Source organism: Clarias gariepinus, chromosome 21 (genome assembly GCF_024256425.1).
Source record: "Clarias gariepinus isolate MV-2021 ecotype Netherlands chromosome 21, CGAR_prim_01v2, whole genome shotgun sequence".
NCBI lineage: Eukaryota > Metazoa > Chordata > Actinopteri > Siluriformes > Clariidae > Clarias > Clarias gariepinus.
In genome coordinates, this window is record NC_071120.1 from 13,181,081 (window position 1) to 13,204,747 (window position 23,667).

General features: G+C 36.5%; 1 protein-coding gene across 4 annotated transcripts in view; it reads left to right on the top strand.

The window, feature by feature from the left end:
- Positions 1 to 23,667, top strand: part of LOC128509360 (regulator of G-protein signaling 3-like) — a 30,587-nt gene that overhangs the window by 1,926 nt on the left and 4,994 nt on the right. The window contains exons 2-22 of one of the 4 annotated variants that reach the window (XM_053481065.1): positions 1,823 to 1,945; positions 2,927 to 3,093; positions 4,107 to 4,157; positions 4,344 to 4,402; positions 4,791 to 4,882; positions 5,304 to 5,372; positions 5,537 to 5,597; positions 6,405 to 6,495; positions 7,958 to 8,025; positions 11,354 to 11,435; positions 11,569 to 11,674; positions 12,530 to 12,899; positions 13,263 to 13,311; positions 13,457 to 13,713; positions 13,852 to 13,935; positions 16,052 to 16,163; positions 17,744 to 17,787; positions 18,996 to 19,118; positions 19,577 to 19,603; positions 21,233 to 21,994; positions 23,407 to 23,477. In XM_053481065.1, coding sequence (XP_053337040.1) covers positions 1,823 to 1,945; positions 2,927 to 3,093; positions 4,107 to 4,157; positions 4,344 to 4,402; positions 4,791 to 4,882; positions 5,304 to 5,372; positions 5,537 to 5,597; positions 6,405 to 6,495; positions 7,958 to 8,025; positions 11,354 to 11,435; positions 11,569 to 11,674; positions 12,530 to 12,899; positions 13,263 to 13,311; positions 13,457 to 13,713; positions 13,852 to 13,935; positions 16,052 to 16,163; positions 17,744 to 17,787; positions 18,996 to 19,118; positions 19,577 to 19,603; positions 21,233 to 21,994; positions 23,407 to 23,477 — 2,868 coding nt within the window. Of the gene's footprint in view, positions 1 to 1,822; positions 1,946 to 2,926; positions 3,094 to 3,809; positions 3,921 to 4,106; positions 4,158 to 4,343; positions 4,403 to 4,790; positions 4,883 to 5,303; positions 5,373 to 5,536; positions 5,598 to 6,404; positions 6,496 to 7,957; positions 8,026 to 10,053; positions 10,230 to 11,353; positions 11,436 to 11,568; positions 11,675 to 12,529; positions 12,900 to 13,262; positions 13,312 to 13,456; positions 13,714 to 13,851; positions 13,936 to 16,051; positions 16,164 to 17,743; positions 17,788 to 18,995; positions 19,119 to 19,576; positions 19,604 to 21,232; positions 21,995 to 23,406; positions 23,478 to 23,667 lie in introns of those variants that run through there. The other 3 variants (XM_053481062.1, XM_053481063.1, XM_053481064.1) reach the window with 3 other exon arrangements.

The following is a 23,667-nucleotide window of genomic DNA, read 5'->3' on the forward strand; positions in this document are numbered from 1 at the left end:
TGATATTAATGCTAGCATTGTATTGCTGTGTGGTAAGTTCGGAATTTGTAATATTGATTAATTAAACCTGATAAACCCTAAAACACAATAAGCATACTTTTCTTTTACGCATTTTAGCAACCCTTTAATTGGAAAACTGATTCTGTTAATTATGCTTTGTATGTAGCTGCACTCTTTGAACACCAGATGTCCTAGTCCTCACAATTTTATACCAAGAGCATGCTGACTGATAGCACAGCTGACAGATGATAGATATCATTATATGAACATGTTTACATGCTTATATGTGCTTTTTGACTTACTTAAGCATACCTAATTCACTACCTAATGAGCTCTACAGTTGCTTTCAAATTACAGCAGCCATGTAGAAAGTGGCTGTAGCATTTTACCTGACAATGGAACAGACCTACTGTAGGTAAAATGACACCTCATGTGCTGCTACAGAGCTCAAGAGTCTTTGCTGATCAGATCATTTTTGTGATGAATGTGATGAACATGTTGAACATTTCTTTGCAATAATAAACGCCTGTTTGTTAGAATTGTAAAACTTTATAAAACTGTTTGTTTTATATAGCTGTAAATATATTAAGGTATAACTATTGATTTTGTTTTAGTTTTGATAATTATCTCACATAAAACATTTTTGTCCAATTTGAAAACTGAAGCTTTGTTACCCTGTCATGAAATGCTTTTCAAGATGATAACAAGTCAAGTTTCCTAGATGTTCTAGCATGTGACATACTTTATACTGAACATACTCAGTCAATGGCTCCAGTCATGTGTGACAAACACTTTGATCATTCAAAAAGATCTCACACTGAGCTGTCAAGAGCCTTGATTTGCCTACATTAGATCTGTTTAATTAGTGCACCAAATAGTGCATCGAAACTATTACTATAATAAGGACAACATAATGTGTTGTTCTGTAATTTTTTTTTTGTTGTAAAATTCAATTACACTTGCACTTTGTACAGGTTTAAAGTAAATAACAACAAAGCAAACATTCACTGATTTTACATAGATACTTTTCTGTGTAGTTCCAATTTGCTCAGAGTTCACTTTCAATTAAACTCCTGCTGTGGTAATATATTTAACAACTTATCCTTTTATTGCTTTTATCATTCATTGAAGGTCTACTTCAAGAATTTATCAGCATGATCTGTATCTGTCCCATCTATTACCAAAAGCAATAATAGACCTGCTTTACATTTTTAAGACAACTCACATTACAGTATAATGATTTTGCAAAGGCAGTTGTTGTAGTTAGGATACATATTTTCATACAAAAAAAGGTATTTATATATTAAACCTTAAATATGGACATATAATCCATCTTCTTAGAAATTAGACTGCTTTTAAAAAGACTGTTTTCTGAATTAATAACTCATGATTATATTTATATATTTTTGACTTCTTTTCGGTGTTCCATAATCTTTACTTTGATATGGATATGGAAAACTGAAAGTCTTCCCCTTCGTGAACCACAACTTTAAATTTTTAAATTGTGATTGTATTGTTTGTATGAAGATTTTAGAAGTAGTTTTAAATTTTCATTATTAATCGTCGCAAAAGCTGGCCTTACACTGCCATTGTACATAGATTTTATATAAGAAAATTTGTTTATGCTAAATCTCTCTCTCTCTCTCTCTCTCTCTCTCTCTCTCTCTCTCTCTCTCTATCAATGTGGAGGTAAAGTGTTAAAATTAATTTTCTGTAATAAAGACATAAAGACACAAATTAACTTAAAATTTGGAGAAGACACTTTAAACAGAAATGAACTGTTTCATTATGTAAAATGACAGATTTTTTCTTTTTATCCTAGGAGGAGCTATGCTAAAGAGCCATGCTGGCTCCAGAACCCTAGAGATTCAGAGAACATGGAGAGGAAAACTGTAGCAAGAGACATACGAAACAAGAGGGTGCTTGGTCCTTCTCAATACTCAGAGTAAACACCTCAATGATTTTCCTTCATACCAAAACTTTAATACTTTAAAACGCAACCAATAGTATATGTGCTTTTAATGATTTTCAAACACTATTATTATAATTATATATTATTAGTAGATCAGACTTTAAATATACTATTTTAATTTACACATTTATAATGTTTACAGCAAAAACAATGAATCTTTGAAGAAGTATTACTTTAAAGCACGACTTTGTCTTGGCTGTTACAAATTATTTACTATGACCGAGTCAAGTATGTATATATCCTTATTCTAAGTTGGCATTTGACCTTCCTTATACACACACCTATACTTATGACATAAGTAGACAAGCTCGCTCAACGAAGTGTCCTCACTTCACGCCTTATTTGTCTGGAAATTTCATGTCATTATATTATGTTTGATTGGACAGTGCTCAATTAAAACAATTCACAAGTTGATTGTGTATGCAATAGCCAAATGTATGTGGACACTTGACATGCACATCCCTATGTATTTTTCCCTGAACTATTGCCACATTGAAAAAATACTAAGACTAAGGCATTCAGTTTTCTTGGAAGTCTTTGCATAATAGCGGGTTAAAATAGATGTTTATAAACAAATAGACATGGTTTGCCAAGGTTGGAGTTAAAGAATTTGAGCGGTCTGCACAGAATTCTAACATTGACCATTTCTGAAATTAACTGAAAATCTGATGTCAGTGCTTGACCTCACTAATTCCCATAGCCATAATGTGGGGACTAAATCTGGCATGGGATAGTCAACATGCATATATGGGTATTAGTCAGTTGTCCACAAATCCATGGCCATATTATTCAATTAAATTAAACTTGAGTTGTATAGTGTTAAAAAAACACAGAAAATAGCTAAAAATAGAAAATCTATTTTTATCGGAAAAAAAAACATTACAAATTACACATTTAATCTTTATACATGGTAATGCATTTTCTTTTACTGTGTTAATTTTATGGTTATATCAGTGTTTGGCAAGAAAACAGTAAGTGGAAGAGGATGGCATGCCACAGGAGTCCAGGAGCACAGGTCAAAATAGCAGCAGTGGTTAAAACCTCCGTGACAACCTCTACCACCACAAAACCTGCCCCTAGAAAAAGGAGAAAAATTCACCCATCTGGGTTTAGAGGCAAAGGCAAGTAAATTTATACTTTTTCTGTAAGCATGTATTCACAATAGTGTTTCCATACATGAGTCACATTTGTGAACTTGGGCATAGCTGATGGTCATGACTGACCTGATGTAGGAATTAATGAGGCATCATGGGGGTTTCGAGTGGTTTACTTCCTGTTGGGCTAATGAGTGACTCAATGGGAGCAAAGTCCATTAACAGACTAAACAGAGACCTCGCTCCAGGTCATAAGATGATATAGAACAATGACTTTTAAAGGAGTTAAACATTAAGATTGTTAATGAACACACATTGCAGAAAATGAGTTATTTTACTGGGTCTCAAGGATTTTAAATGTGATCTTCACAATAGCTTAGCGCCATCTGACCATGTTGTTGTGGGATCTGACGGTTGTGATTTGAACAGAGGCAGACAGTAGATTTTTTTTTTCCTGCTTTAATCACATAGAGTATTTTTTTAAGCATGATAAGATAGATGGCAAATCTGATCTCAGATAACATTATGACTGGTCAGTTCAGATGTCAACAGGAACAACAACATCTGCTGACACACCCCTGCTCTCCTTTTAAAGCAGCTCTGACCAATCAGAGCTCCAGCTGGCTTATCAGCTATTCAAAAATGGAAAGGCGGTTAAAAATATGCCTGCTTTCTGTTGTGGCTCAACTCTGGCTGAATGTGCTTGAATGGTTTTAAGGTAAAGTCTGGAGCTATGTGTAAACTTTAGTGTTGGTATTTAAGTACTTTTGGTATGGATTGTCAACACATGGAGAGCAAGCCACTCATTTGGTCTAAAAAATGGCAGAACTTCTCATTTATTTTACAAACTACTGGTAAGTTTCATTTTTAATGCCATTGGTTCTCTTAATGAATAGCTGACATTGTTAGCAAGCAAAAAGTAAGCAAAATGAAAGCGAGTAAAATAAAAATAAAGGTACTGTTAAAACTGAAAGTGAAGTTTTTGACATCACTATCATTTTAAAATAAGTGTTTAAAGATAAATGCATTTTTGCCCACAGGCCAGATGAAACTGATAGTAACACCAGACAACGGTCTGCTTCATATTCAGAGTACGTACAATTACCCCTCATGTATTTGAAAAATGCATTGTTTGTTTTGAACTTTAAAAAGCTTTGTTGTTGACATGTTAATGATTACTTAACTTTGCTTAAAGCCATTGTTTGGATAATTTGTATCATTGTTCATAGAAATTAAATGAAAGGTTGTTACTTACTGATTCTGGTGTCAACTAACAGTTTTAGAAGCCAAGGGTCTGCTGGGACGGGAGTCCAGGTCATGCGACTCGTACATAACGGTAGGTCAATTTATAACGTATATTGTGTAGTCAGTAAAGTCACGATGCTTATTTTTATACATTTGTTTTTAAGGATTTAATACAGCATTTAACATGCATGTTTAATCTTTAATTGCAGTTTGATTTTTTGGATATAAGGAGAAAGTAAGATTTGTGTTTTCATCCATCGTCGTTATGATATCCTCTAAAGAGGTTCGCTTTTAAAATAAAACCCACTTTCAGGCTGCTTTAGAGCAGACATCTGGGTCATCTGTCCTCTTGAATACAGCGCGTAATATAGTGCAAGTTGGGTGACATCACCTAAATCCATGAAACAAATGTGTTCATGCTATAGAGAAATCCCTCAGTACAAAGGATATATTCAAACGTGAGTCATATTCTGTTTCAGATAACTATAGTTCCAGATGTTGACCACAGAAAACAGAAGACCAGGACTGTCATCAACTGCAAGAATCCTGTCTTTAATGAAACATTTGTGATGTAAGTACAGTATTCACAATACTACTTAACTGCACATATGATGTGACAAAAAATAGTATAATAGACTAGATTATATTGATACATTTCATGCACCAAATGCTAAAATAAAATATATAAAAAATAGCAGTTGAACCTATGCTGTTCGGAATTCGGTGTATTTAATGCTGACAGAACACATAAAAAATGATTTGTTACAGAAACTATTTGCATGTTACAAAAAAAAAATATTTCTATTACATGTTATGCTGCCCTAATGCAGACTTTAAGCACACTTTAAGCTGTTTTTTTACCCTTGAATGCATATCTTTATACTCATGTCTGGTGACCAAACTCAAATAATGAAAAAGCTTTACCTATTAGGACGTAGAAGAACTTTTCCCATATTTTTTTAGTTTTTTTATGTGTGTGTGTGTGTGTGCAGAGATGTGGGTGAGGACAAGCAACCAAAAAGACTATTGGTGACTGCTTGGAATCGAAGTCGGACTTCTAGGTGACTCTTTTTTCTGCATTTATAACTTAAACCATTTTTTGCTAAATTTCCATTTTCAATTTTTATTAAACCCACAAAACATATAATTTTTATTTGATAAACTGTTTATATTGTAGCTGTTTTAAATTTACAGGTTCTGTTTGTATGTGTATTTATTCTCGTAGACGGAATGAGTTCCTGGGCTGTATGAGTTTTGGTATTCACTCCCTCATCACTTCTGCAAAGGTATAAACATCAGTTAGAATGGCTGCAATGTTAATGTGGCTAATGTGTTAATGTGTCTATTAAAAGAACAAACTGTAAGGTAATCTAAAGTACAATGTTGTATATGCAAAAAGTATGCATAGATAGTACGGTACATGCATACAGCTGCTACATTTCAGGGTGGCCTTTTATTGTGGGCAGTATAAGGTACACCTGTGCACTACTCATGATGTCAGGTCAGCATCTTGATGTGGCACACCTGTGAGGTGGGATGGATTATCTCAGCAAAGCAGAAGTGCTCACTATCACACATGATTTGTGAACAATGTTTAAGAGAAATGGTAATATTGTGTATCTGGAATGAATTTTAGATCTTTAAGTCCGTCTCATGAAAAATCGGAGCAGAAACAAAGGTGTTGCGTTTATATTTTTGTTGAGTGTAGATAAAGCATTTTCTCTGGTCGACTGCTGCTTATAAAGTAAGATTAGCAGGAAATAAGTTTTATAATGAGGTTTTAAAATAACATCTAACAAATACAATACATACAATGAATAAAGCACATTATAAGCAGGGATTCCATTACACAGCCATGAAAAGGATGTAGAAAGATCATATTTTAAAAAATGAGAAAGATTCCCCCTGTGGGATGAAAGCTAACACATTCTTAGAAGTTCATCTATTTATCAATGTTACATAAAACCTGAAAGACACTGTTTAAAAGAGCATGACTGTTTATTGTATTTTGTACTTTGCTGTTTTCTCTTATCTCTGTCTTTGCTGATGTGTGTTTCTGGACATGTGAAAGCTTTTGTAAATTCTCTGTGCAGGAGATCAGAGGTTGGTATTATCTCCTGGGTGAGGAGCTGGGCAAGAGCAAACATTTACGAGTAGCCACACGTCGTGTCAAGCAGTCTGATGGTGAGTAAAGTTGATTCTTTCTCTTCTTAGGGCTATAGCTGATTATATATTATAGGTCTGGAAGTTCGTGAAAAAGACCAGACCTTACACTAACACTGCCTCTTTAATGCATATCACATTTAATGTTATATTTATTCATTATACGGGGTAACAAACTTTAAAAAATTTAAATTTTAAACTGAAGTTGTTTAATAGACATGGTTAGAGCACAGATTACAGAGTTTGGTCACCAGACATGAGTATAAACATATGCATTTAAGGATAGAAAAACAGTGGGGAACCCATGAACACACAATAAATTAATGATTATGATGATTTTTTGCTATCAATTTTGTGCTTAAAGTCGGCATTAGGGCAGCATTGCATGTAATAGCAATATTGTCTTGTAACATGCAAATAGTTTCTGTAACAAATAATTTTTTGTGTGTTCTGTCAGCATTAAATACACCAAATTCCGAACAGCATAGGTTCAACTGCTATTTTTTATATATTTTATTTTAGCATTTGATGCATGAAATATATCAATATAATCTAGCCTATTATACTATTTTTTTGTCACATCATATGTGCAGTTAAGAAGTATTGTGAATACTGTACTTACATCACAAATGTTTCATTAAAGACAGGATTCTTTGCAGTTGATGACAGTCCTGGTCTTCTGTTTTCTGTGGTCAACATCAGAGTACAATCACTCTGTGCTTTCCAGTAACAAGGAAGCTGAGCACAGGTTGCCGGTGATTTGGTTTTACATGCTTAAAAACGTGGAGTGGATTGTACAAGTCAGTTCAAAGCTACTTTTGAGCTTAGACTCTTTCCATAGCCTCCTGCAGAGACATTCACCCAAAGTGACTACTTAGTACTAATACAAGTGGGTGTGAGGGCTAGTTTTTGTATTAAAGTAAAAGCATTGTGAAGATGATCTTATTGTAAAAGAGCAAAGAGGGCACTGACAAGTGTGGTGCTTGTGTGCTAGGATGAAGAGATGAAGTGAGTTGTAGGATGCATGTGCCATCTGTAAAATAAGAAAAGAGGGAGAGAGGGCACTGGGTCAGACCTGAGGGGAGAAAGGCAGCTGTATTGTGTCCTAGCTGAAAGCAACCTCAATGAAGAAGGCTTAAAAAGACATTGTTTCCTGGGAGAGATGTAATCACTATGGCTACATAGTGGGGGGAGCCTGTAGTTGGTGGAATGGGATAAGGATAACACTTTGAGACAAGCTGATCTCTCTCTCTCTCTCTCTCTCTCTTTCCTTGGATAAAGCAGTGAGCAAAGCTCCATGTGAGATGAATAAAAGCACTCTCAGTCTTTAACTCCATCTCAGAGGCGCTGTACACCAAAGCGTGACTCTTTCTTGGGTTAAAGTGTGCCGCTGTGTTTCAGGATATCTCAAAGACTGAAGCAATGTTCTCAAAGGCCACTCTTTCCACCTGGGACTCATGGGATTCTACTGTGTATGTTTCAGAAGCTGCTCTGACCAACCAGGCTGCTGGACCTGATATTGCATCACCAGAGAACATGCAGTCACTAACTGTGAGTGAAATTTACTTTTAATCTTTAAAAATCTTTCAATTAGGAAGCACAGTAGTTATTTAAGTAAAAATTGTAATATTATTTAGTAATCTCAAATCTATTTAGCCAGTTTGGCAGCAAAACATTGCAGTTTATTGCAGTTCATTACGTTTTCATTTTTATAAATTAACAGAAAAGTTATGGTTTCCTGCATCACAAGCTTATAGTACCAAGGAATGATAATAAAAACTGTGATTATGAATAAAATTTGAGTAACTGTGCATCCCTAATGTAAGATGGGATTTAGTTCTTTTGTATGGAGTATTATATTTATGGATTTTGATTATAATATAATCTAAAATAATAAGCATTTTTTTGGCAATCTCTATTATTATTAGTTTGTAATAATATATAATAATAGAGTGTTTGGATGAGGAACTGTGAAACAGGTGTATCATGGTGAGGGGAGGAAAAAAGAGGAGACAATATATCAGTGTGTGGTGAGTGGGCAGAAGACGAGTAAAAAAAAAAAGAAGAGAGAAGCGCCTAGCATTTTTATTTGGTGAACATGGTCCCGAAGGGATTATAATTGTTTATTTTCTAATGTTATTAGTTAGCCAGTTAGTCCTGCAGGATCTAAAAGAAAGCAGCATTACACAAATTTTACATATGCCTGAGTGATGGCTACAGATATAAGACTAACGCCATTTGCCATACTGTATCTACTTGCATTGACAGGCTTTGTACAGGTATACAATGTACTACACTCTGGTATATTCTTACAATTTCCCCTTCGGATTAATAAAGTAATCTATCTATCTATCCATCCATCTATGCCCTTTATGCATTTGATTGTGCTTATCTGTTCTTTTCAATTGACCGTATGCAAATCTATATAAGATAAATGTTTTCTACTGCTATAAACTTTCTTAGATAGTTTTAGTTTTAGACTTCTGTTGGTGGGGATTAAAGAATGTGTCTTTCTATACATGTTATTTTAGTGTATAAACACCTTTAGCTTATCATTTAAAGCATAATGTAAAAGAGCTGTTTTAATTCTAAAAGATAGAGAGACACGTGGTTGTGGGTATTACAAGGTGTATTATTTTTTATTGTTTATCAGCATCGTCCCTCTCTCTCTCTCTCTCTCTCTCTCTCTCTCTCCCAGTGTCATTTCTTCTTTCTGTCTCTGTCTTTTACACCCTCACACTGATTCCAAACCCGCCCATCCACTTTAGCGTGCAGCTTTTCCCAGGCCTTGCTCTCCAATTGGGCTTTTCTCTTCAGACAAAGCTGGGAAACGGGAAAGGCCAACAAAGTGGCTGTAATAGGAAGCCCGCCTCTACATGTTGTTTATGATTTATCTCCTTTGGAGTTCCATGCTTTTGCTATTCTGTTTGTTCTTGGCAAAGACGTGTTTTCCTACCTAAAATCTGGAAACTGACGAAGCCAGTCATAATCGTAGATGGCTTTCCTTCCTGTTTTACTGTAATGAGACTTTTAGGTTCTGAAGTTTTTTCTTCTGAGTTTTATTGGACTCATAAAAATGTAGTTTGTTGATATAATCTGGGGGGGGGGGAAGTATCTAATAAATAGGTATATTTATTGGCTTTGTATAGTGAGTTATTGTCTTAGCATACATGGGCTAACACTTGTTTTTAACACTTATTTTTGTGCTTTCAAATTACCTACATATTGTGTGCAAAGGATTGTTTTGTAATTTTCACTGGACTTGTTTTTGGCACGTACTGGAGAAAGTCCCACTATAACACCTTGCTGACATGTGCCCAGCTTAAACAAACATGTCTGTAATGCCCCATGGTCATAATGGATGTTTTCTGTTTACATGAAATCAGGCCTAGCAGGAGAGTGTGTGTGTGTGTGAGAGAGAGAGAGAGAAAGAGAGAGAGAGCCACTACAGTACTGAACTGTTCAGGAAACCTGTTGGCTTATCAAGTACAGCCATACTGCCTGGCCACGGCCTGGGGGGTTGGAAGGTTACTTCCTGTGATTCTTTTATACAGATCGGTTCCCATGAGCAGGCATGCCGAGTTTTACTAATACTGCGATCTGAACAACAGCGCTGTCGCATGTAGTGATTCAGACTCCTTAAAACATACCAAGCTATACGAGAATCACATACATGTGCAGGCTGGTGTAGGTCAGGAGCTATGCATACTATTCATGGACTGTGCAGGTTCTGCATCGAACACAACTTGCCTCAGGTTGGTCCAGCTTTTTGTTTTTGTATTGCTGGTGGGTAAAACAAACACTGTTGTAAAGTTGAGCGGAGCATTACATGGTTACTTTATAGGAGAGTTTATATGTGGAGCAATTTATTTATTACATATGACTTATTTCCTAAGGTTTGGTTTTTGGCATACCAATTTAGAAATAAGCATTAACCACCTGTTCGACTATAGATTGCTGGTATTTAAGTAAAATATTTCAGTACTCTGAAGTTGGTTGACATTAAGCAGATCTTTTGAAATTTTTAAATGTATATGAAGGAGATTCTAATTTTATATACTAGATTTAGTAGTATTTGTCCAGGGATAATGCTAGCAAGTGTAAAATGCCACAATCAGAAGCCAGTAGGCCTTGGGCCCTATATGCGGTAGAAAGAAAGTAGAATGTACATAATTGTTTCAGTGGTGTATTCGAACCAGCTGATGCAGAGGAAGCAAAAATGATAGGAATGCTTTCAAAATGTTATAGTTCTGTCTACTCTCGCTCTGTCTTTCCACTTCATTGTTGTCTACCCAGTGTCATGTTACCCACAAGACATTTTTCCTATTTAGTTTGGCACTCACTTCTTTTGGCATTTTACCTCTCCTCCGTCCAAATATCCCCCTTTGCACTGTTTATCTGAGCTCTTGTCGGTTTTAGAAGCACCCCATTTTCCTTCAGACTGAGAGTAAAGTCCTCTCTACATCTCCCAGCAACTAGTACATTTTAATATATCTGACTATCGGGAGCTGTGGCATTTTAACTTGACTGCTGCTGGGATACATCCGACAAATTCAAAAGCCTTCTTCTTAAATGAGTTTGTTGCTTGACTTCTTTTCTAGTGCCCCAGCAAAAATAATCTAAGTGGCTTTTTATCTAATTATCATATATCAAATGTTGCTTTTTTCCTCAAACATTTTCACCTTTAATCAGTAGTAAAGGCCCTAGTCTGGCCTCAACTCACTTGCAGGTCTTGAATAAGTGTCTAAGTGGATTTCTATTAAGCTCCTATATTGGAACCGACCCTGATTGCTTGATCTAGCTAAACACATGCAGTGAGGTAATTCTGTTCCCACAGACTGTGTGACAGTTCTGTTCTGGCTAATGTGTATTCATTCAGGTTACCATTCTGAGAGGGAAGGATGGTTTCGGCTTCACTATCTGCTCAGACTCACCTGTGCGTGTGCAGGCTGTAGACCCAGGTCAGTCCTGTCACAAAATCTTCGTGCAGAACAGAAACTGATACATTGCTTTTTTTTTTTCCAAACTTGATATTTTCATTATTGTTAGTATGTTGGGCTAGCTATTGAGTTATGTTCTCTGTCATATTTTAAGGTGGTCCAGCTCACCAAGCGGGTTTGCTGCAGTTGGACACAGTGCTTCAGTTGAATGGCCAACCAGTAGAGCACTGGAAGTGTGTGGACCTTGCACATGCCATCAGGTCTCTTTTACTCTGGAATCATTAATATTAAATAGCTGCTCTCTTTTTTTTTAAAATTATTATTATGAATACCTTTTAGTAAATAATACATTTAATCTTGTTCAAATATCACAGCTAGTTACATTTCTCCTTTGGCTACTAAGACTGGCTTGCCAGCAAAGAAACTGTTTGGTTCGGTCTTGGAATTGGACATCAACAGTTGGCATCGTTATCATTGACATTGTACTTTTGGCTATTTTAGCTAAGTTAAATCTAAATAAGCTAGAAAAGGTTACTGCTAAATTTTAGCCAAGTTATGCGAAAAGAAATCAGCAAAGCTTGACATTTAAAATGTGTGCCATATAACTGTAATCCAAGTTCCTCATGAGTTCTTTTTCTTATTTTATTGTAGATTAGTCATCAAATGAACCAATTAATTCCACTATTAATTTCACAGGAACAGCTTCACTACACCTTTTATAAATTCTACAAGTCTATATACAGTAACTGTACTGGCGGGTTGTACAGCATTCCCCTGAATGACATTTCTTCAGCTGGTGATGGGGAATGTACCATAAACGTTAAATTCATTAATGTTAAATATAACATCCTCAACATAATTTGCATCCTCATCAAGCCATTCAGTGGGTAGAGACATTATTAGAGGCCCATGAGAGACCATTGGTATCAGAAAAAAAATGGCATACCATTCAAATCATATCAGTGTATGTGTCTTAAATTTCATTTTTTTGTGTAATTACATTATGTGAATGGCTCACAGTGCTGAATAGGTAATTCTGAAAATGCTGACTATAAAAAAAATTAACAAATTTAATTTAAGTGTGCAGCTCTATAAAATAGTTTCTCCTTCTTTAGAAACTGCCGAAATGAGATTACCATTGTGGTCTGGAGGACCCTGCCAGTTATGAAACCCTACTACGAAGGACTGATTCACAGGCCCTCATATAAAACCTCTGGCTTTGACAGTATGTCTCCCACCACCAAGACCCAAACTAAAACGCCACCCCTGCTTTCTCGACCCTCCAACCACAAACTCAGCCGTCGTCGGAAAGGAAACAGCTCTGAGAGTGCAGGAAACGGAATCAGAGAGCCGACATGGTCGTGGACAGGGAAACGTGAAGAGAATGACTACAAAACACGTACACAGACCCTCAAGGGCACCCGTGTGACATCATCAAATGGTGACAATTACATCATCCTATCTCCTGTCAATCCAGGAAACCAGGTAAGGATTAATCAAACTGCTCATATTTTATGACATAACACAATTTTATCAATTCTTTATTTAACATTTATGGTAATGGTCTGGCATGCAGATTCTTTCCCTAAGCTGCTTTTCTGCATGACTTGAGCTTTAAGCTTTATGTGTTTTCATATACGCCAGATCTCTTTTTTTTTAATTAGGAGCCTTCAAGTGTAATACTATGTCAATCCTTTGCTAGTCTATATCCAACCTTCATTCTGTGGACAATGAAGTTTTATAAAATGTAATTATTTTATATAGGCTTCTACTATTTTGTTTCAACATGCTGAATAAGGTTCATTGCTCTTATTGAATTTATTTGTCATGTAAATCTTTTATATTCAGATATTACAACCCGTTTATCCAGACAGCAATGGAACACTAGGAACACTTGGTAAGACTATCCGCAGTTTATGGTTGTTTTGAATTATTATAGTTGCTGTTACTGTATAAATGAATACAAATGAAATATTTACTGTATGTCTGAAATAGCTTTTCTATGAACAAGTAAACAATTCAACTTTACCTCTTTCGTTCAGGAAGAATATATCAGACTCACTCCTCAAGAGGAATTCAGCAGAGCACTGCTTATCTCCAGGACACTGGAGTGGAAACACGAGCCACGTTACGCAGGTCTCTGAACAGCAAGACAGCCACAATTCCACCCTCATCATATAGGCAAAGCTTTGCCAACTACCAGAACTGCACACTAGTACAATCGCATCTTCCCCACTCCAGCTATGGCACTTATGTCAGCCTGGCCCCCAAGATCCTCATCTTCCCTGTGTTTGTCCAGGTAGAGACCCAAATGTTTATTTACACTTTTTCAAATAACTGCTGTGTATGTAATGCAATTATGCAGTATCTATATGAATAACGTTCTGAAGTGGTTATTAGATTTATATATTGTAAATGAATATGATTTGTATGGTAGCCACTGGACCTGTGCAGCCCGGATAGAACGCTCCTGTTGTCTGAGGAAATGGTCCTTCACGACAGCACAAACATGGCACTTAAGGTAAGTCCAGAAATCCTAACCGGAAAAGGGTGACTGACTAAATTATAACTAGTGGGCTTTTTTTCTGTAGTCCTGTATTATTAAAAAAATAATCAAAAAAAACCACTGTGAATTTTTAGTCCATCACTGACAAGAGAACCTATATATATATATATATATATATATATATTTTTTTTTTACAATTCTTCACGGGTGCACACCTTCAACATTTGCATATTGTACAGTTTTCCTCCAACAATATTTATGTTAACTTTTGTGTTTACCCAATTATTAAAAAAACTTCAATTTGAGAGATTTGATTTGCTTAACTTTCTAAGATGTTGCGCAATTCTGGGGCATTGGCCCGTTTAGGGGACTGCAACAAGTACTAACAGAGGCCCATTGGGGTAGGAATCATTGGTACATGCACGGTGAGCATTATAGGAGGAGGAGGAATTGCAGACAGAACAGCCAACTGACAAGGTTGCTTGTTTGCCAGTGCTAGTTAAAAGGTACTCTGTGGCTGCCAAGATCCTCCTTCATAGCAATCAATAGCAATTACGTCTTAAAAATTCTGCAAGCAAGTGTAAGTGTAAGACACTGTGTTTCTTTGTGGAACAATTTTTGTTGTTTAATGTTGGAAATATAGGGAAAGATAAAATTTGACTTTGGAGTGGATAATGACTGAATTCATGGTGATTTAGATTTTTTGGATAGGTTAGTTTTAGGTCTATTTTTATGTTTTTGGAGATATACCTGGTCTAAAAAATATCTGCTGTATCAAGCACAGATGAACAAATGTGCATCTATCACCAATAAAATAAAGCTGCAAGACAGCATGCTGGATGATTTTAAGCATGTCACTTACAGACATAATACAATTAATGTGGGGATTGCTTTGCAAGCTAAATAGCATAAATATTTTACTTACTACTTTATATACATTTTTGCAATCTGAGCTTTATAAGAGGAATGACATCAAAATCTTTTTCTATTTTACGTTCTTAATTTCTTTTTCATTGTACAGCTCCATGGAGCTCTTTTGTTATGTGTGAAGTACAAACTACTTTGCTTTTAGAAGCTATGTCTAATGAGATAGAGACTCAGGCAAGGAGACACCTGAATTCGACTTTTCTTGTGGCAGCAGCTTTTAAGAAACTTTGGGTTTGGGAATATTCTGACCTCTAGATAACACAGCTTGAGTGATATTGAGTAAAGATAAATCTCTCTGTGCCACAATAGCCACTCTGATCCATGGTGTATCTATAGCAATCCTGCCTTTGCTTTATGTTCTTGCCCAGTGCTTTCTCACCAGGAGGCCACTGTTAACTGACCTTTATTCTCTTTTGAAGCTCATGTGGAGACATGCTGAGGAGTTTGGCAATTGTAAAGTTTGGTGTGTTTAATAAGGAGGAGCTGTTCATCACTAGCTTGCATTCTCCCAGTGGACTCCCAAAAGTACATTTGTGTGTGTTTGCCTGTGTTATTCAGCTGTTGAGTTTACTAGATTGGCTTTTCTCCAGACTCTAGTAGGGATCAAAACAAACAGTGACCCAGCTGGGTTCTCTGTGGGAATCAAACAGACTAAAATATCACTGTAATGGTTAGCGCATTATTTTAAATCCCAATATAAAATGATTGTAAATTGAATATCTAATAGGCAAATGTTATTTCATTATATAAACATAGTTTCTATCGTACTTTAATATGTAAACACATAGCATTCAAAACCAGTTTATTAGGACCATTTTAATTGCACTATTTACAGACTTGTAAAACCTGACGGCCTTGGGAGGACTATTGTGAAAAAAAAAAAAAATCAAAATGCATTAGCTCTTTTGACCTAAAAGGTAACACATCATAGGCTTAGGGGGTGTGCAGATAGTTGTCAGCTAGTTGTCATGTATATTCATGCCTTTTGTGCTTTTCGATACATCCACATGCATGTGAAATACTTATTTTCCCCCCCAAAAAATGCACATACACAATGCAAATCTGCTACATTAACAATTAGTTTACTAAACTTTGGCATTTAATTATAGTGAGATTACTTTAGTGTCAGTTAAAGTTTCTAGTGATGGTTCAACGTTGGCATCTTGAGTATCCCTATGATATTTGACTCTATCCCCCCCTATAGGTCACAGTGTTCATCTACACCGACCTGATGCTGCTAACTAGAGAGGACGAATCCGGTCGATGCAATGTACTGCAGAGTCCCCTCTACCTCCATCAGATCCAGCTGCAAGATGGTATGTCCACTTATTTTTAACTACATAATGGGAGATTTTTAATTTTACTGTTTTTATTTGTGCTGTTTTGCCTTTAAGGATTTTCCTAAAACATGCATGATAGTGATCTTGTGAAAGTGATGTGAAGTGTGAAGTGACTTTCCCCCAAATTGTCAGAACTTTTAAGGGATACATGAGCAAAAATCCTAGGAAGAAATGATAAAGATAAGAAAGACAAACAGGAGAGAAAGAGAAGGGACAACAGGAATTATAAAGGTGGGCTTATTATGTAAATGATCCAATTGAAATTTCTTTAAAATTTTAATTTTTCTTTAAAATTATTTTAATACTACTGCAGTGGAGAGAACCACAGCAGAGATTATCTTTCTATAATGTGTTATAAGGACAGATCACAAAATTTCTCACTATGTATTTAAAAGTATGATTAGACTATCTTCTTGAGCGTATGGCCAAGTCTGAACCCCCCGGCAGAGTTTAAGCAGGAATCCTCTCACAAAATCCCCTGTAACAACAACCACAATTACCCCCAAAGCACCAGTGATCCACTTTTACATATTTCTTGATATTATTGAGGAAATGAGTGCAGGTTGTATAGAATCTTCTTTTGCCACCTAATATGCAGATGGTATACATGACTAAAATGTTCAATTGTGTTTTTTTTTTTTTTGGTCACAACACATGGTGCCAGATTTAGTTCTGAAGGAACATGTTAATGTTTAGGAGCCATATATCTTAAAGTACTTTCAAGTGGTTTTTTTTAATGAAATGCTTCCAAATGAGAAGTGTTGCTTTGCTGTTTTATACCAATGTTGTTTTTTAAACTGCTTATGTGTTTTTTTTTCTTTTTCGCATACCTAATGGATGAGGCAGAGGCATTTTACCTGAGTGCCTCACATTTTCACCCTAGGGAAACAACATGTTTAAAGGCAATAACTTTGGACAGTTTTTGACATAAACCTATTTATGTTTTTCTTAATAATTTCTAGAAAATAAGATTGAGAAGTCATTCTGTGTATGTGTGTGAAAACTTATGAAGCATCTCTAAGCTCTGATTGTTTAGATAAGAGGGGATGTGAATGAGCTCCACCCTGGATTATTTGTGACTGTGTATATGAGCCACGGCAGCACTCAGGAAGGAGGCGGCAGGGTTGTCTATGTGTGTGTGCTTGTCTGTGTGTTATGAGAGAAGTTCTCTAAGACTGGCTGCCGAGCTGTTCAGCTCTCTGCTGCTGTGTCCGCCATAAACAATGGCCCTGTCTCCGGTAGAGTCAGTCCCAGGCTGCCTGGGAGGGTGTGTGTATTATTCATCTTCCTGATGATGGATAGAAATATCCAAATGCGTGCCACAGCAGGCATTTCTGCCTTTCTCTTGCCGCCTCTCTTTATAAGGAATTATATAGACTTTTTTTTTAAACAGAAGAGTCTGTAAGTGCCAGTGCCTAATGGGTGCTCATTACATTAATATTGGGTTTGGTGTAAAATGAATAAGGGTCTCTAAAAATAACTCCAGATTTATCTAATCATGAAGTCACTGTAAACTGTCCCAATTGTTTTAAGACAATATATCTCTTCCTTTGCAGTTCCTGCAGATAAACTGCGGCTGTATATCTCATACAGAATAGAGGTAAGAGCATATCAGTACACAAACTTCTTCTCCACAAAAAGTTACACCTGAAAGCTAGCTTTAGAGTCTAGGGATACCAATTAATGAAATCCTATGTATAGTGAGAAAAAAAAAATCCTGATTAAATGCTCATGGTTTATCTTGTTTTCCATATTTTAATAATGAATTATCAGTTTTTAAACAATATGTAAATAACAGTTTTAATAGGGGGATAATTGTGTTTTCTTGATACAGTGATGTAGTGACCTAAATTTATTTTAAACTGCCATGATACCCCATGTGTTTAAAAATTAAGAAGCCATTTGGCATTTAGTCTAACCGTGTGTCTAAAAGAGCTTAAATGTATTCCAGATGACTAAATATCAGTAAATATGATAAATGCACTTCAGAATCAAGGGTAACAAAAAAGCAAGACAATGTTCACATTTCATGTTTTACGATGGAATATAAAAACAGTTGCTCCTTTGAAATGAAAAAATAAGAAATACTCAAATTTATTCAATAATTTTATCATTAGAATGTATTTTCAAAATAATTTTACAGCCCAGTTGTATATGTTGTATATCATAAGATGCATTTTATACACCTGATTAATATTGTTCGAATGCAAAATTTCGGTGTCACAGGCTTTTACAGTATGTTAACAGCATCTTCATGCTGGAGTGACTCTTAATTATGACATGACGTATGTCACATGTGAGTTTGTTCCAAGCTCCCCGCTCTCAAAAGAGAAGACATGTCAGCAAGACAGACGGCTCACTCCAGCAAATACACGCAGAGGCGAAGCGTTAAACACACAGCCATCTGCCCATCTCCTTGACAACACCTCTCTCTTGCTCTCTTTCTCTCTCTCTCTTTCTCTCTCTCTCTCTCTCTCACACACACACACACACACACACACACACACACACACACACACACACACACACACACAGTGATACATGAGTAGCAAAGTGTGTACTTCTTGTTTTTGCTTTCTCTCATCTTTTCTTTCCCTCACTCCCTCTTTCTGTCTCTTGCTTTTGCTCCCTCACCTCTGATTCAGTGCAGTATGTGAGACAAAGGTTGCTTTTCAGAGCCTGAGCAGCAGAAGGACACACATAATCAACTCTGACAATAACGCACATATTGGCTGCTCTGCGGTTTAATAAAAGGGATGTGCTCCTCTCTCTGTTTACCTTTCTTTCCTATCCTATTTTTGTGTATAGAGAACTGAATGTCTCTTCAGTTTGGAGGCCTTTTCAGCTGAGCAAAAGAGAAGAGTGTACCAATGTCTGAGAGACAACATGAACAAGCAGCTCACTTTGAGAGAAAGAATGGGTCCTGATCAGGTACCAAGCAAACACCTTCCTCACTTCTCATGAACACGAACATACACATTCAGCATGACATTTGTTAGGCACACTGTTTAGTATAGAGCAAATCTCCTATGATCGTGTACTTTATGATTCAGTTCCATCAAGAATTCAATCCCACAATTCAGTGTGTGTTTAAACAGCATGCCTCCTATGGTCTTATTTCATTCCGTTTGAGGACAATGTTGAGGAAAATCTGATTTTTTAGGCTGTCTCTCATCTATGCTGCGACTTGGTGCCCCCTGGGCTGGCATTAGCAACAATTGATTCAGCAGCGAAATCATTAATCAGAGCAGCACAAACAGATACGCACATGCGACTTCGAGAGGGAAAGTGAGGGAGGGCAAACAGGCGGGAGGGTGGAAAGGGAAGATGTCACAAAGAGCTGTTCCAGTGCTGCTGCCTTGATGAAAGAACACATTATTTGTTTTTAGGAGATAAACACTGGATCATTTGTGAAGGTGAGGTCATTCACATTTTGTTAGTAGAAGTGCTAGATATTAGCAGCATGTATTGTACAGTATGTTTATTTTAAATTTCAGTAACATTTAGAAGTGATTTTTCAGTGATTTTTAAAACTGGTAAATGTTTTTGAAATCTGCTTGTACTGTGTTTCCACATGTTAATTTTTGATAAATGTAAACACATTTTAAAGTAAACAGAATTAGATGTTAATTTTTTGACAATATTGCAAATTGTGGTATATTTTGGATTAATGTTTTGGTTTGTTTTCCATATATCCTATATTTTCTATATGCAGTATACAGTATGTACACACACCTTTTAATACAGTGTTTTTGTTTAATGATTTATTTTTTACATTTTAGAATAATAATGGAAATTACAAAACTAAGAAATATCATGGAATTAGGTAATTCCGACACAATTAACTGTTATTTTAGGTGACTCAAATATGACCAATTTAAAGCATTTCAGATTGGAGCTGTTATAAAGGTGTTACAGAGCATAAGTAGCAGACACATCAAAGGTTCAAAGGAGATTTTTGCATAATTTGGATGACTTCAGCATTGTTCTGTAATGTAGAAAGAAAAAGAAATTAGGAAAGACCATGGAATTACAAGGTTTGTCCAAACTTTTGACTGGTGTATATACAGTTTATAGTCAGCCACACTTCAGGAAAAGAAAAATAGGAAGATGTATATTATATTTATAAGTAAAAGCTTTCCTGTACATCTGCATGTTCAGTTCACATTAATTGGTCATATTATAAGTAAATATACTCTACAGAATACACAGGGGCAGGATGCAATCCAAATGATTTTTATTAATGATTTTAATGATTTAAGGAGAGATTTAAGAATACCAAATTGATTGTGTAAATGCACAGATAAGCAATATGTATAAATGAACAATAAATGTATACATAAATCTTTTTATTTAGGCTTAGTGTTAGTAATATTACCAAACAAGCTACATATTAACTAAATTCTACTATTAATTTCAGCACTGACCCAACTGATGTGGTTATCTCTGCACAAACAATAATATACTTAATTAGCTAGTGATAACTAACTAAAAGATAATGTTATTCAAGCAGGCAATATTACTAACACATGCAAACCTCTGCAAAAAACATGGGTGTACACTGTCTACAGGTTTTATCAATGTACCACCACAGCCCAGACAATGGCAGTGTCAGTAGACACCTGATTCTAAAAGATTGTTAATTACACTTCAGGTAGAATCTCTTATAGTTAGAATGATTTGGACATACTTTTTTGGATAAAATATCTTCAGCTATATCAACATTTCTTTAAAGCCTCTATACAAGCAAATGACACTCCATGTAAAGGGGTATTAGATATTCCAGTGACAAAACTTGTTCATCATTGTTGTGTTGTATACAGTTTTAAAATGAGGGACTTCAAGCTTTTTATCAAGTCTAAAAAGTTTTGTCAAAAAGGTTTTATAGACTTTATGGTAGAGTAAAACAATTGAAATTTGCACAGAATTAATTTGTGCAGAATGAAAGCATAAATTGCAAATATTCATTATTGATATTGACCCCCCCACCAACCAGACTGATTAAATAAAAGTTAGGTAACACTTTGCAAATGCTTTCCCACCAGATGCTAGAGCCAAAGGTTGGAGATCAGGCTGATTTGGAACTGCTAGGCTTCGGCATGCACAGTGTTTCAGAACCATGTTCTCCATCACAGCCCACCTGCTCCCCTCTCAGTGGTCTTTCCAGAGCCAGAACAAGCATCCCCTCTGAATGTCTGTCATATCCCAGTGAGTGTGTCCAACCCCCTCCTACACTGGGAGACACCTCTAAAACGGCACACATGGAGCCTGCTGCCATCTGGAAGGAGAGGGTGAAGGAGCCAAAGCGAGGTGAACGGGAGCCAGAGTTTGAGAAGAGGGAACAGGGTGAAGGAGAGAGTGCCAGACCCACATCTTCATCTTCCTCCTCATCACCGCTTATCATCCCTAAACTGTGTCTAGATCGCTCTTTTAATCCAGATGCTCTCACCTCTCCATCTACTGATGATGATGATGATGAAGACCTTGAGGAGGAGGATGAAGAAGAGGACAGTGATGAAGGCTATCTGAAGCGGAGGAGCCTGGTGGAGATGTCACCTGGTAGGGGGCAGCAAAGCACAAGGCTGTGTGTGCAGCGCTCCTTGCACCGGCGTACACACAGCGAGGGCAGCCTGCTTCAGGAGCCACGCTCACCACGCTTTATCTCTGACCAAGCCATACACTGCATGGAGAACAGCAGAGAGATGGAGCAGAGGTGGACTGTTCCTTCACCGCAGACTCTGAGAAAAGAACTCATGAAAAACAGAGGATCTGTGCATCAGATTTGCCTGCTCTTCACTGGTAGGAGGGTATGTTTCTCCTTCATTGACACAAACTCATTCCTCAACTATATTTCTCTTTCAGTCACAAACTACTGTATAACTCAACCACAACTGGTCTCCACTATTACAGAGTTGAACCTCCAGACTACTGTATGTTCCACTGCTTTAAAGTACAAAAATTACAGTGTGCTTTACATGAATTTTAGGTTTTATGGTTTATACAGATGAATCATTTAAGGATATACTATGTAAATTATATAGACTCTGTAGCATAGGTAACCTGGGTTTTATGCTGCAATGAGCACAGTGAACAATGAATAAAATTTGTATGTCTGATTAGATCAGATGCACTTGTTATAAGCATTTCCAAAACTGCCTCCCTTGGGATTGTCATGTGCAACTCTCTCTAGCTTAGCCATTTCCAAACTGAAAATCTTCTGTGGCTACTAAAACCTATTACAGATTCAGATAAATTTAAATTGACATAATTGAAATCCCATGGCTTTGTTTTTTTGTTATGATTACTTTCCAAATGTAAATATTTTATACAAATTAAATAATGCTTATGCTAGTTTATGGTAATTTTACCTTAATTACATGGTATAATTGTAAGTGATGTCTTGTGTTTTTTTGTTTTGTCTTGTGTTTTTTTCCCGATTTTCTCCCTAATTTAGTCGTGGCCAATTCCTCCCCGTCACTAGGGGGCTCCCACATTAAGGCTACTACTACCACTCAGCTGGGAGGGCGAAGTCTATCACGTGTTTCCTTCGAACTGCTTGCTCACGCACTGTTAAGGGCAGAGTAACACACTCGGAGGACAGTGCTAGCCACCCATGATTGGGTATAGAGCCGTGATTAATGTGGGAACACTAAGTACCTCACATCCCTCCTCTCTGAGCGAGCTTAGCCAATCAGCTTTCTCTAGACCTATGGCTGTGAGAGGTTACAGCATCACCTGGGATCGAACCAGCGATCTCCGGATGATAGGGCGAGCACTTTACCACTGCGCCACTCGGAGTCCCCTATTATAGCCCTTTTGCCTTAAGGTTTAATGTTTTGGACATCCAAAGATGCTTGCCTGTTCACCACAGTTGTAAAGAGTAGTTGTTTGAGTTACTATAGCCTTCTAGTCAGCTTTAACCAAGTCTGCTGACTCCCTTAAAATGTTCTTGTTAATTGCTGCTCACTGTTTGTTTTTAATACTATTCAGTGTGAACCTTAAAGATCGTTAAAAAAAATCCCAGGTGTCTTGGACTTTCTGAAATATTGATACATTGAAACCATGGCACCAACAATCATGCCATGGTCAAAGTCAGAGATCAAATCCCCCAAATTGTGATGTTTATTCTTAATGTGTATATCCTGCCACATGACTGCTAGTTAACCTATTAGTTTAGGGCATGTTACACTGTATTAAAGCATTTTTTTACCTACCTCAGGTCTGTGGTGAGCCAAACTGTAAGTGTCAAATGGGCAAGAGTGTCATGAAAAAGAAGAAATCGAAAAATCTGTAAGTAATGTTTTCTAATACTTTGTAGAAAGTGTATTTTTCTTCTGTGTTCTTGCAATTTGTTTGTCATTGGCTTCTTTTATAGCATCTTTAATCTTCTTTTTTTAAAATCCCTGTTCTTTGTTTGATGGCTCCACAAAGCAGTAAATGATGACTTGAATCTTTGCTCTAATGCACAAATTAAGCCTAG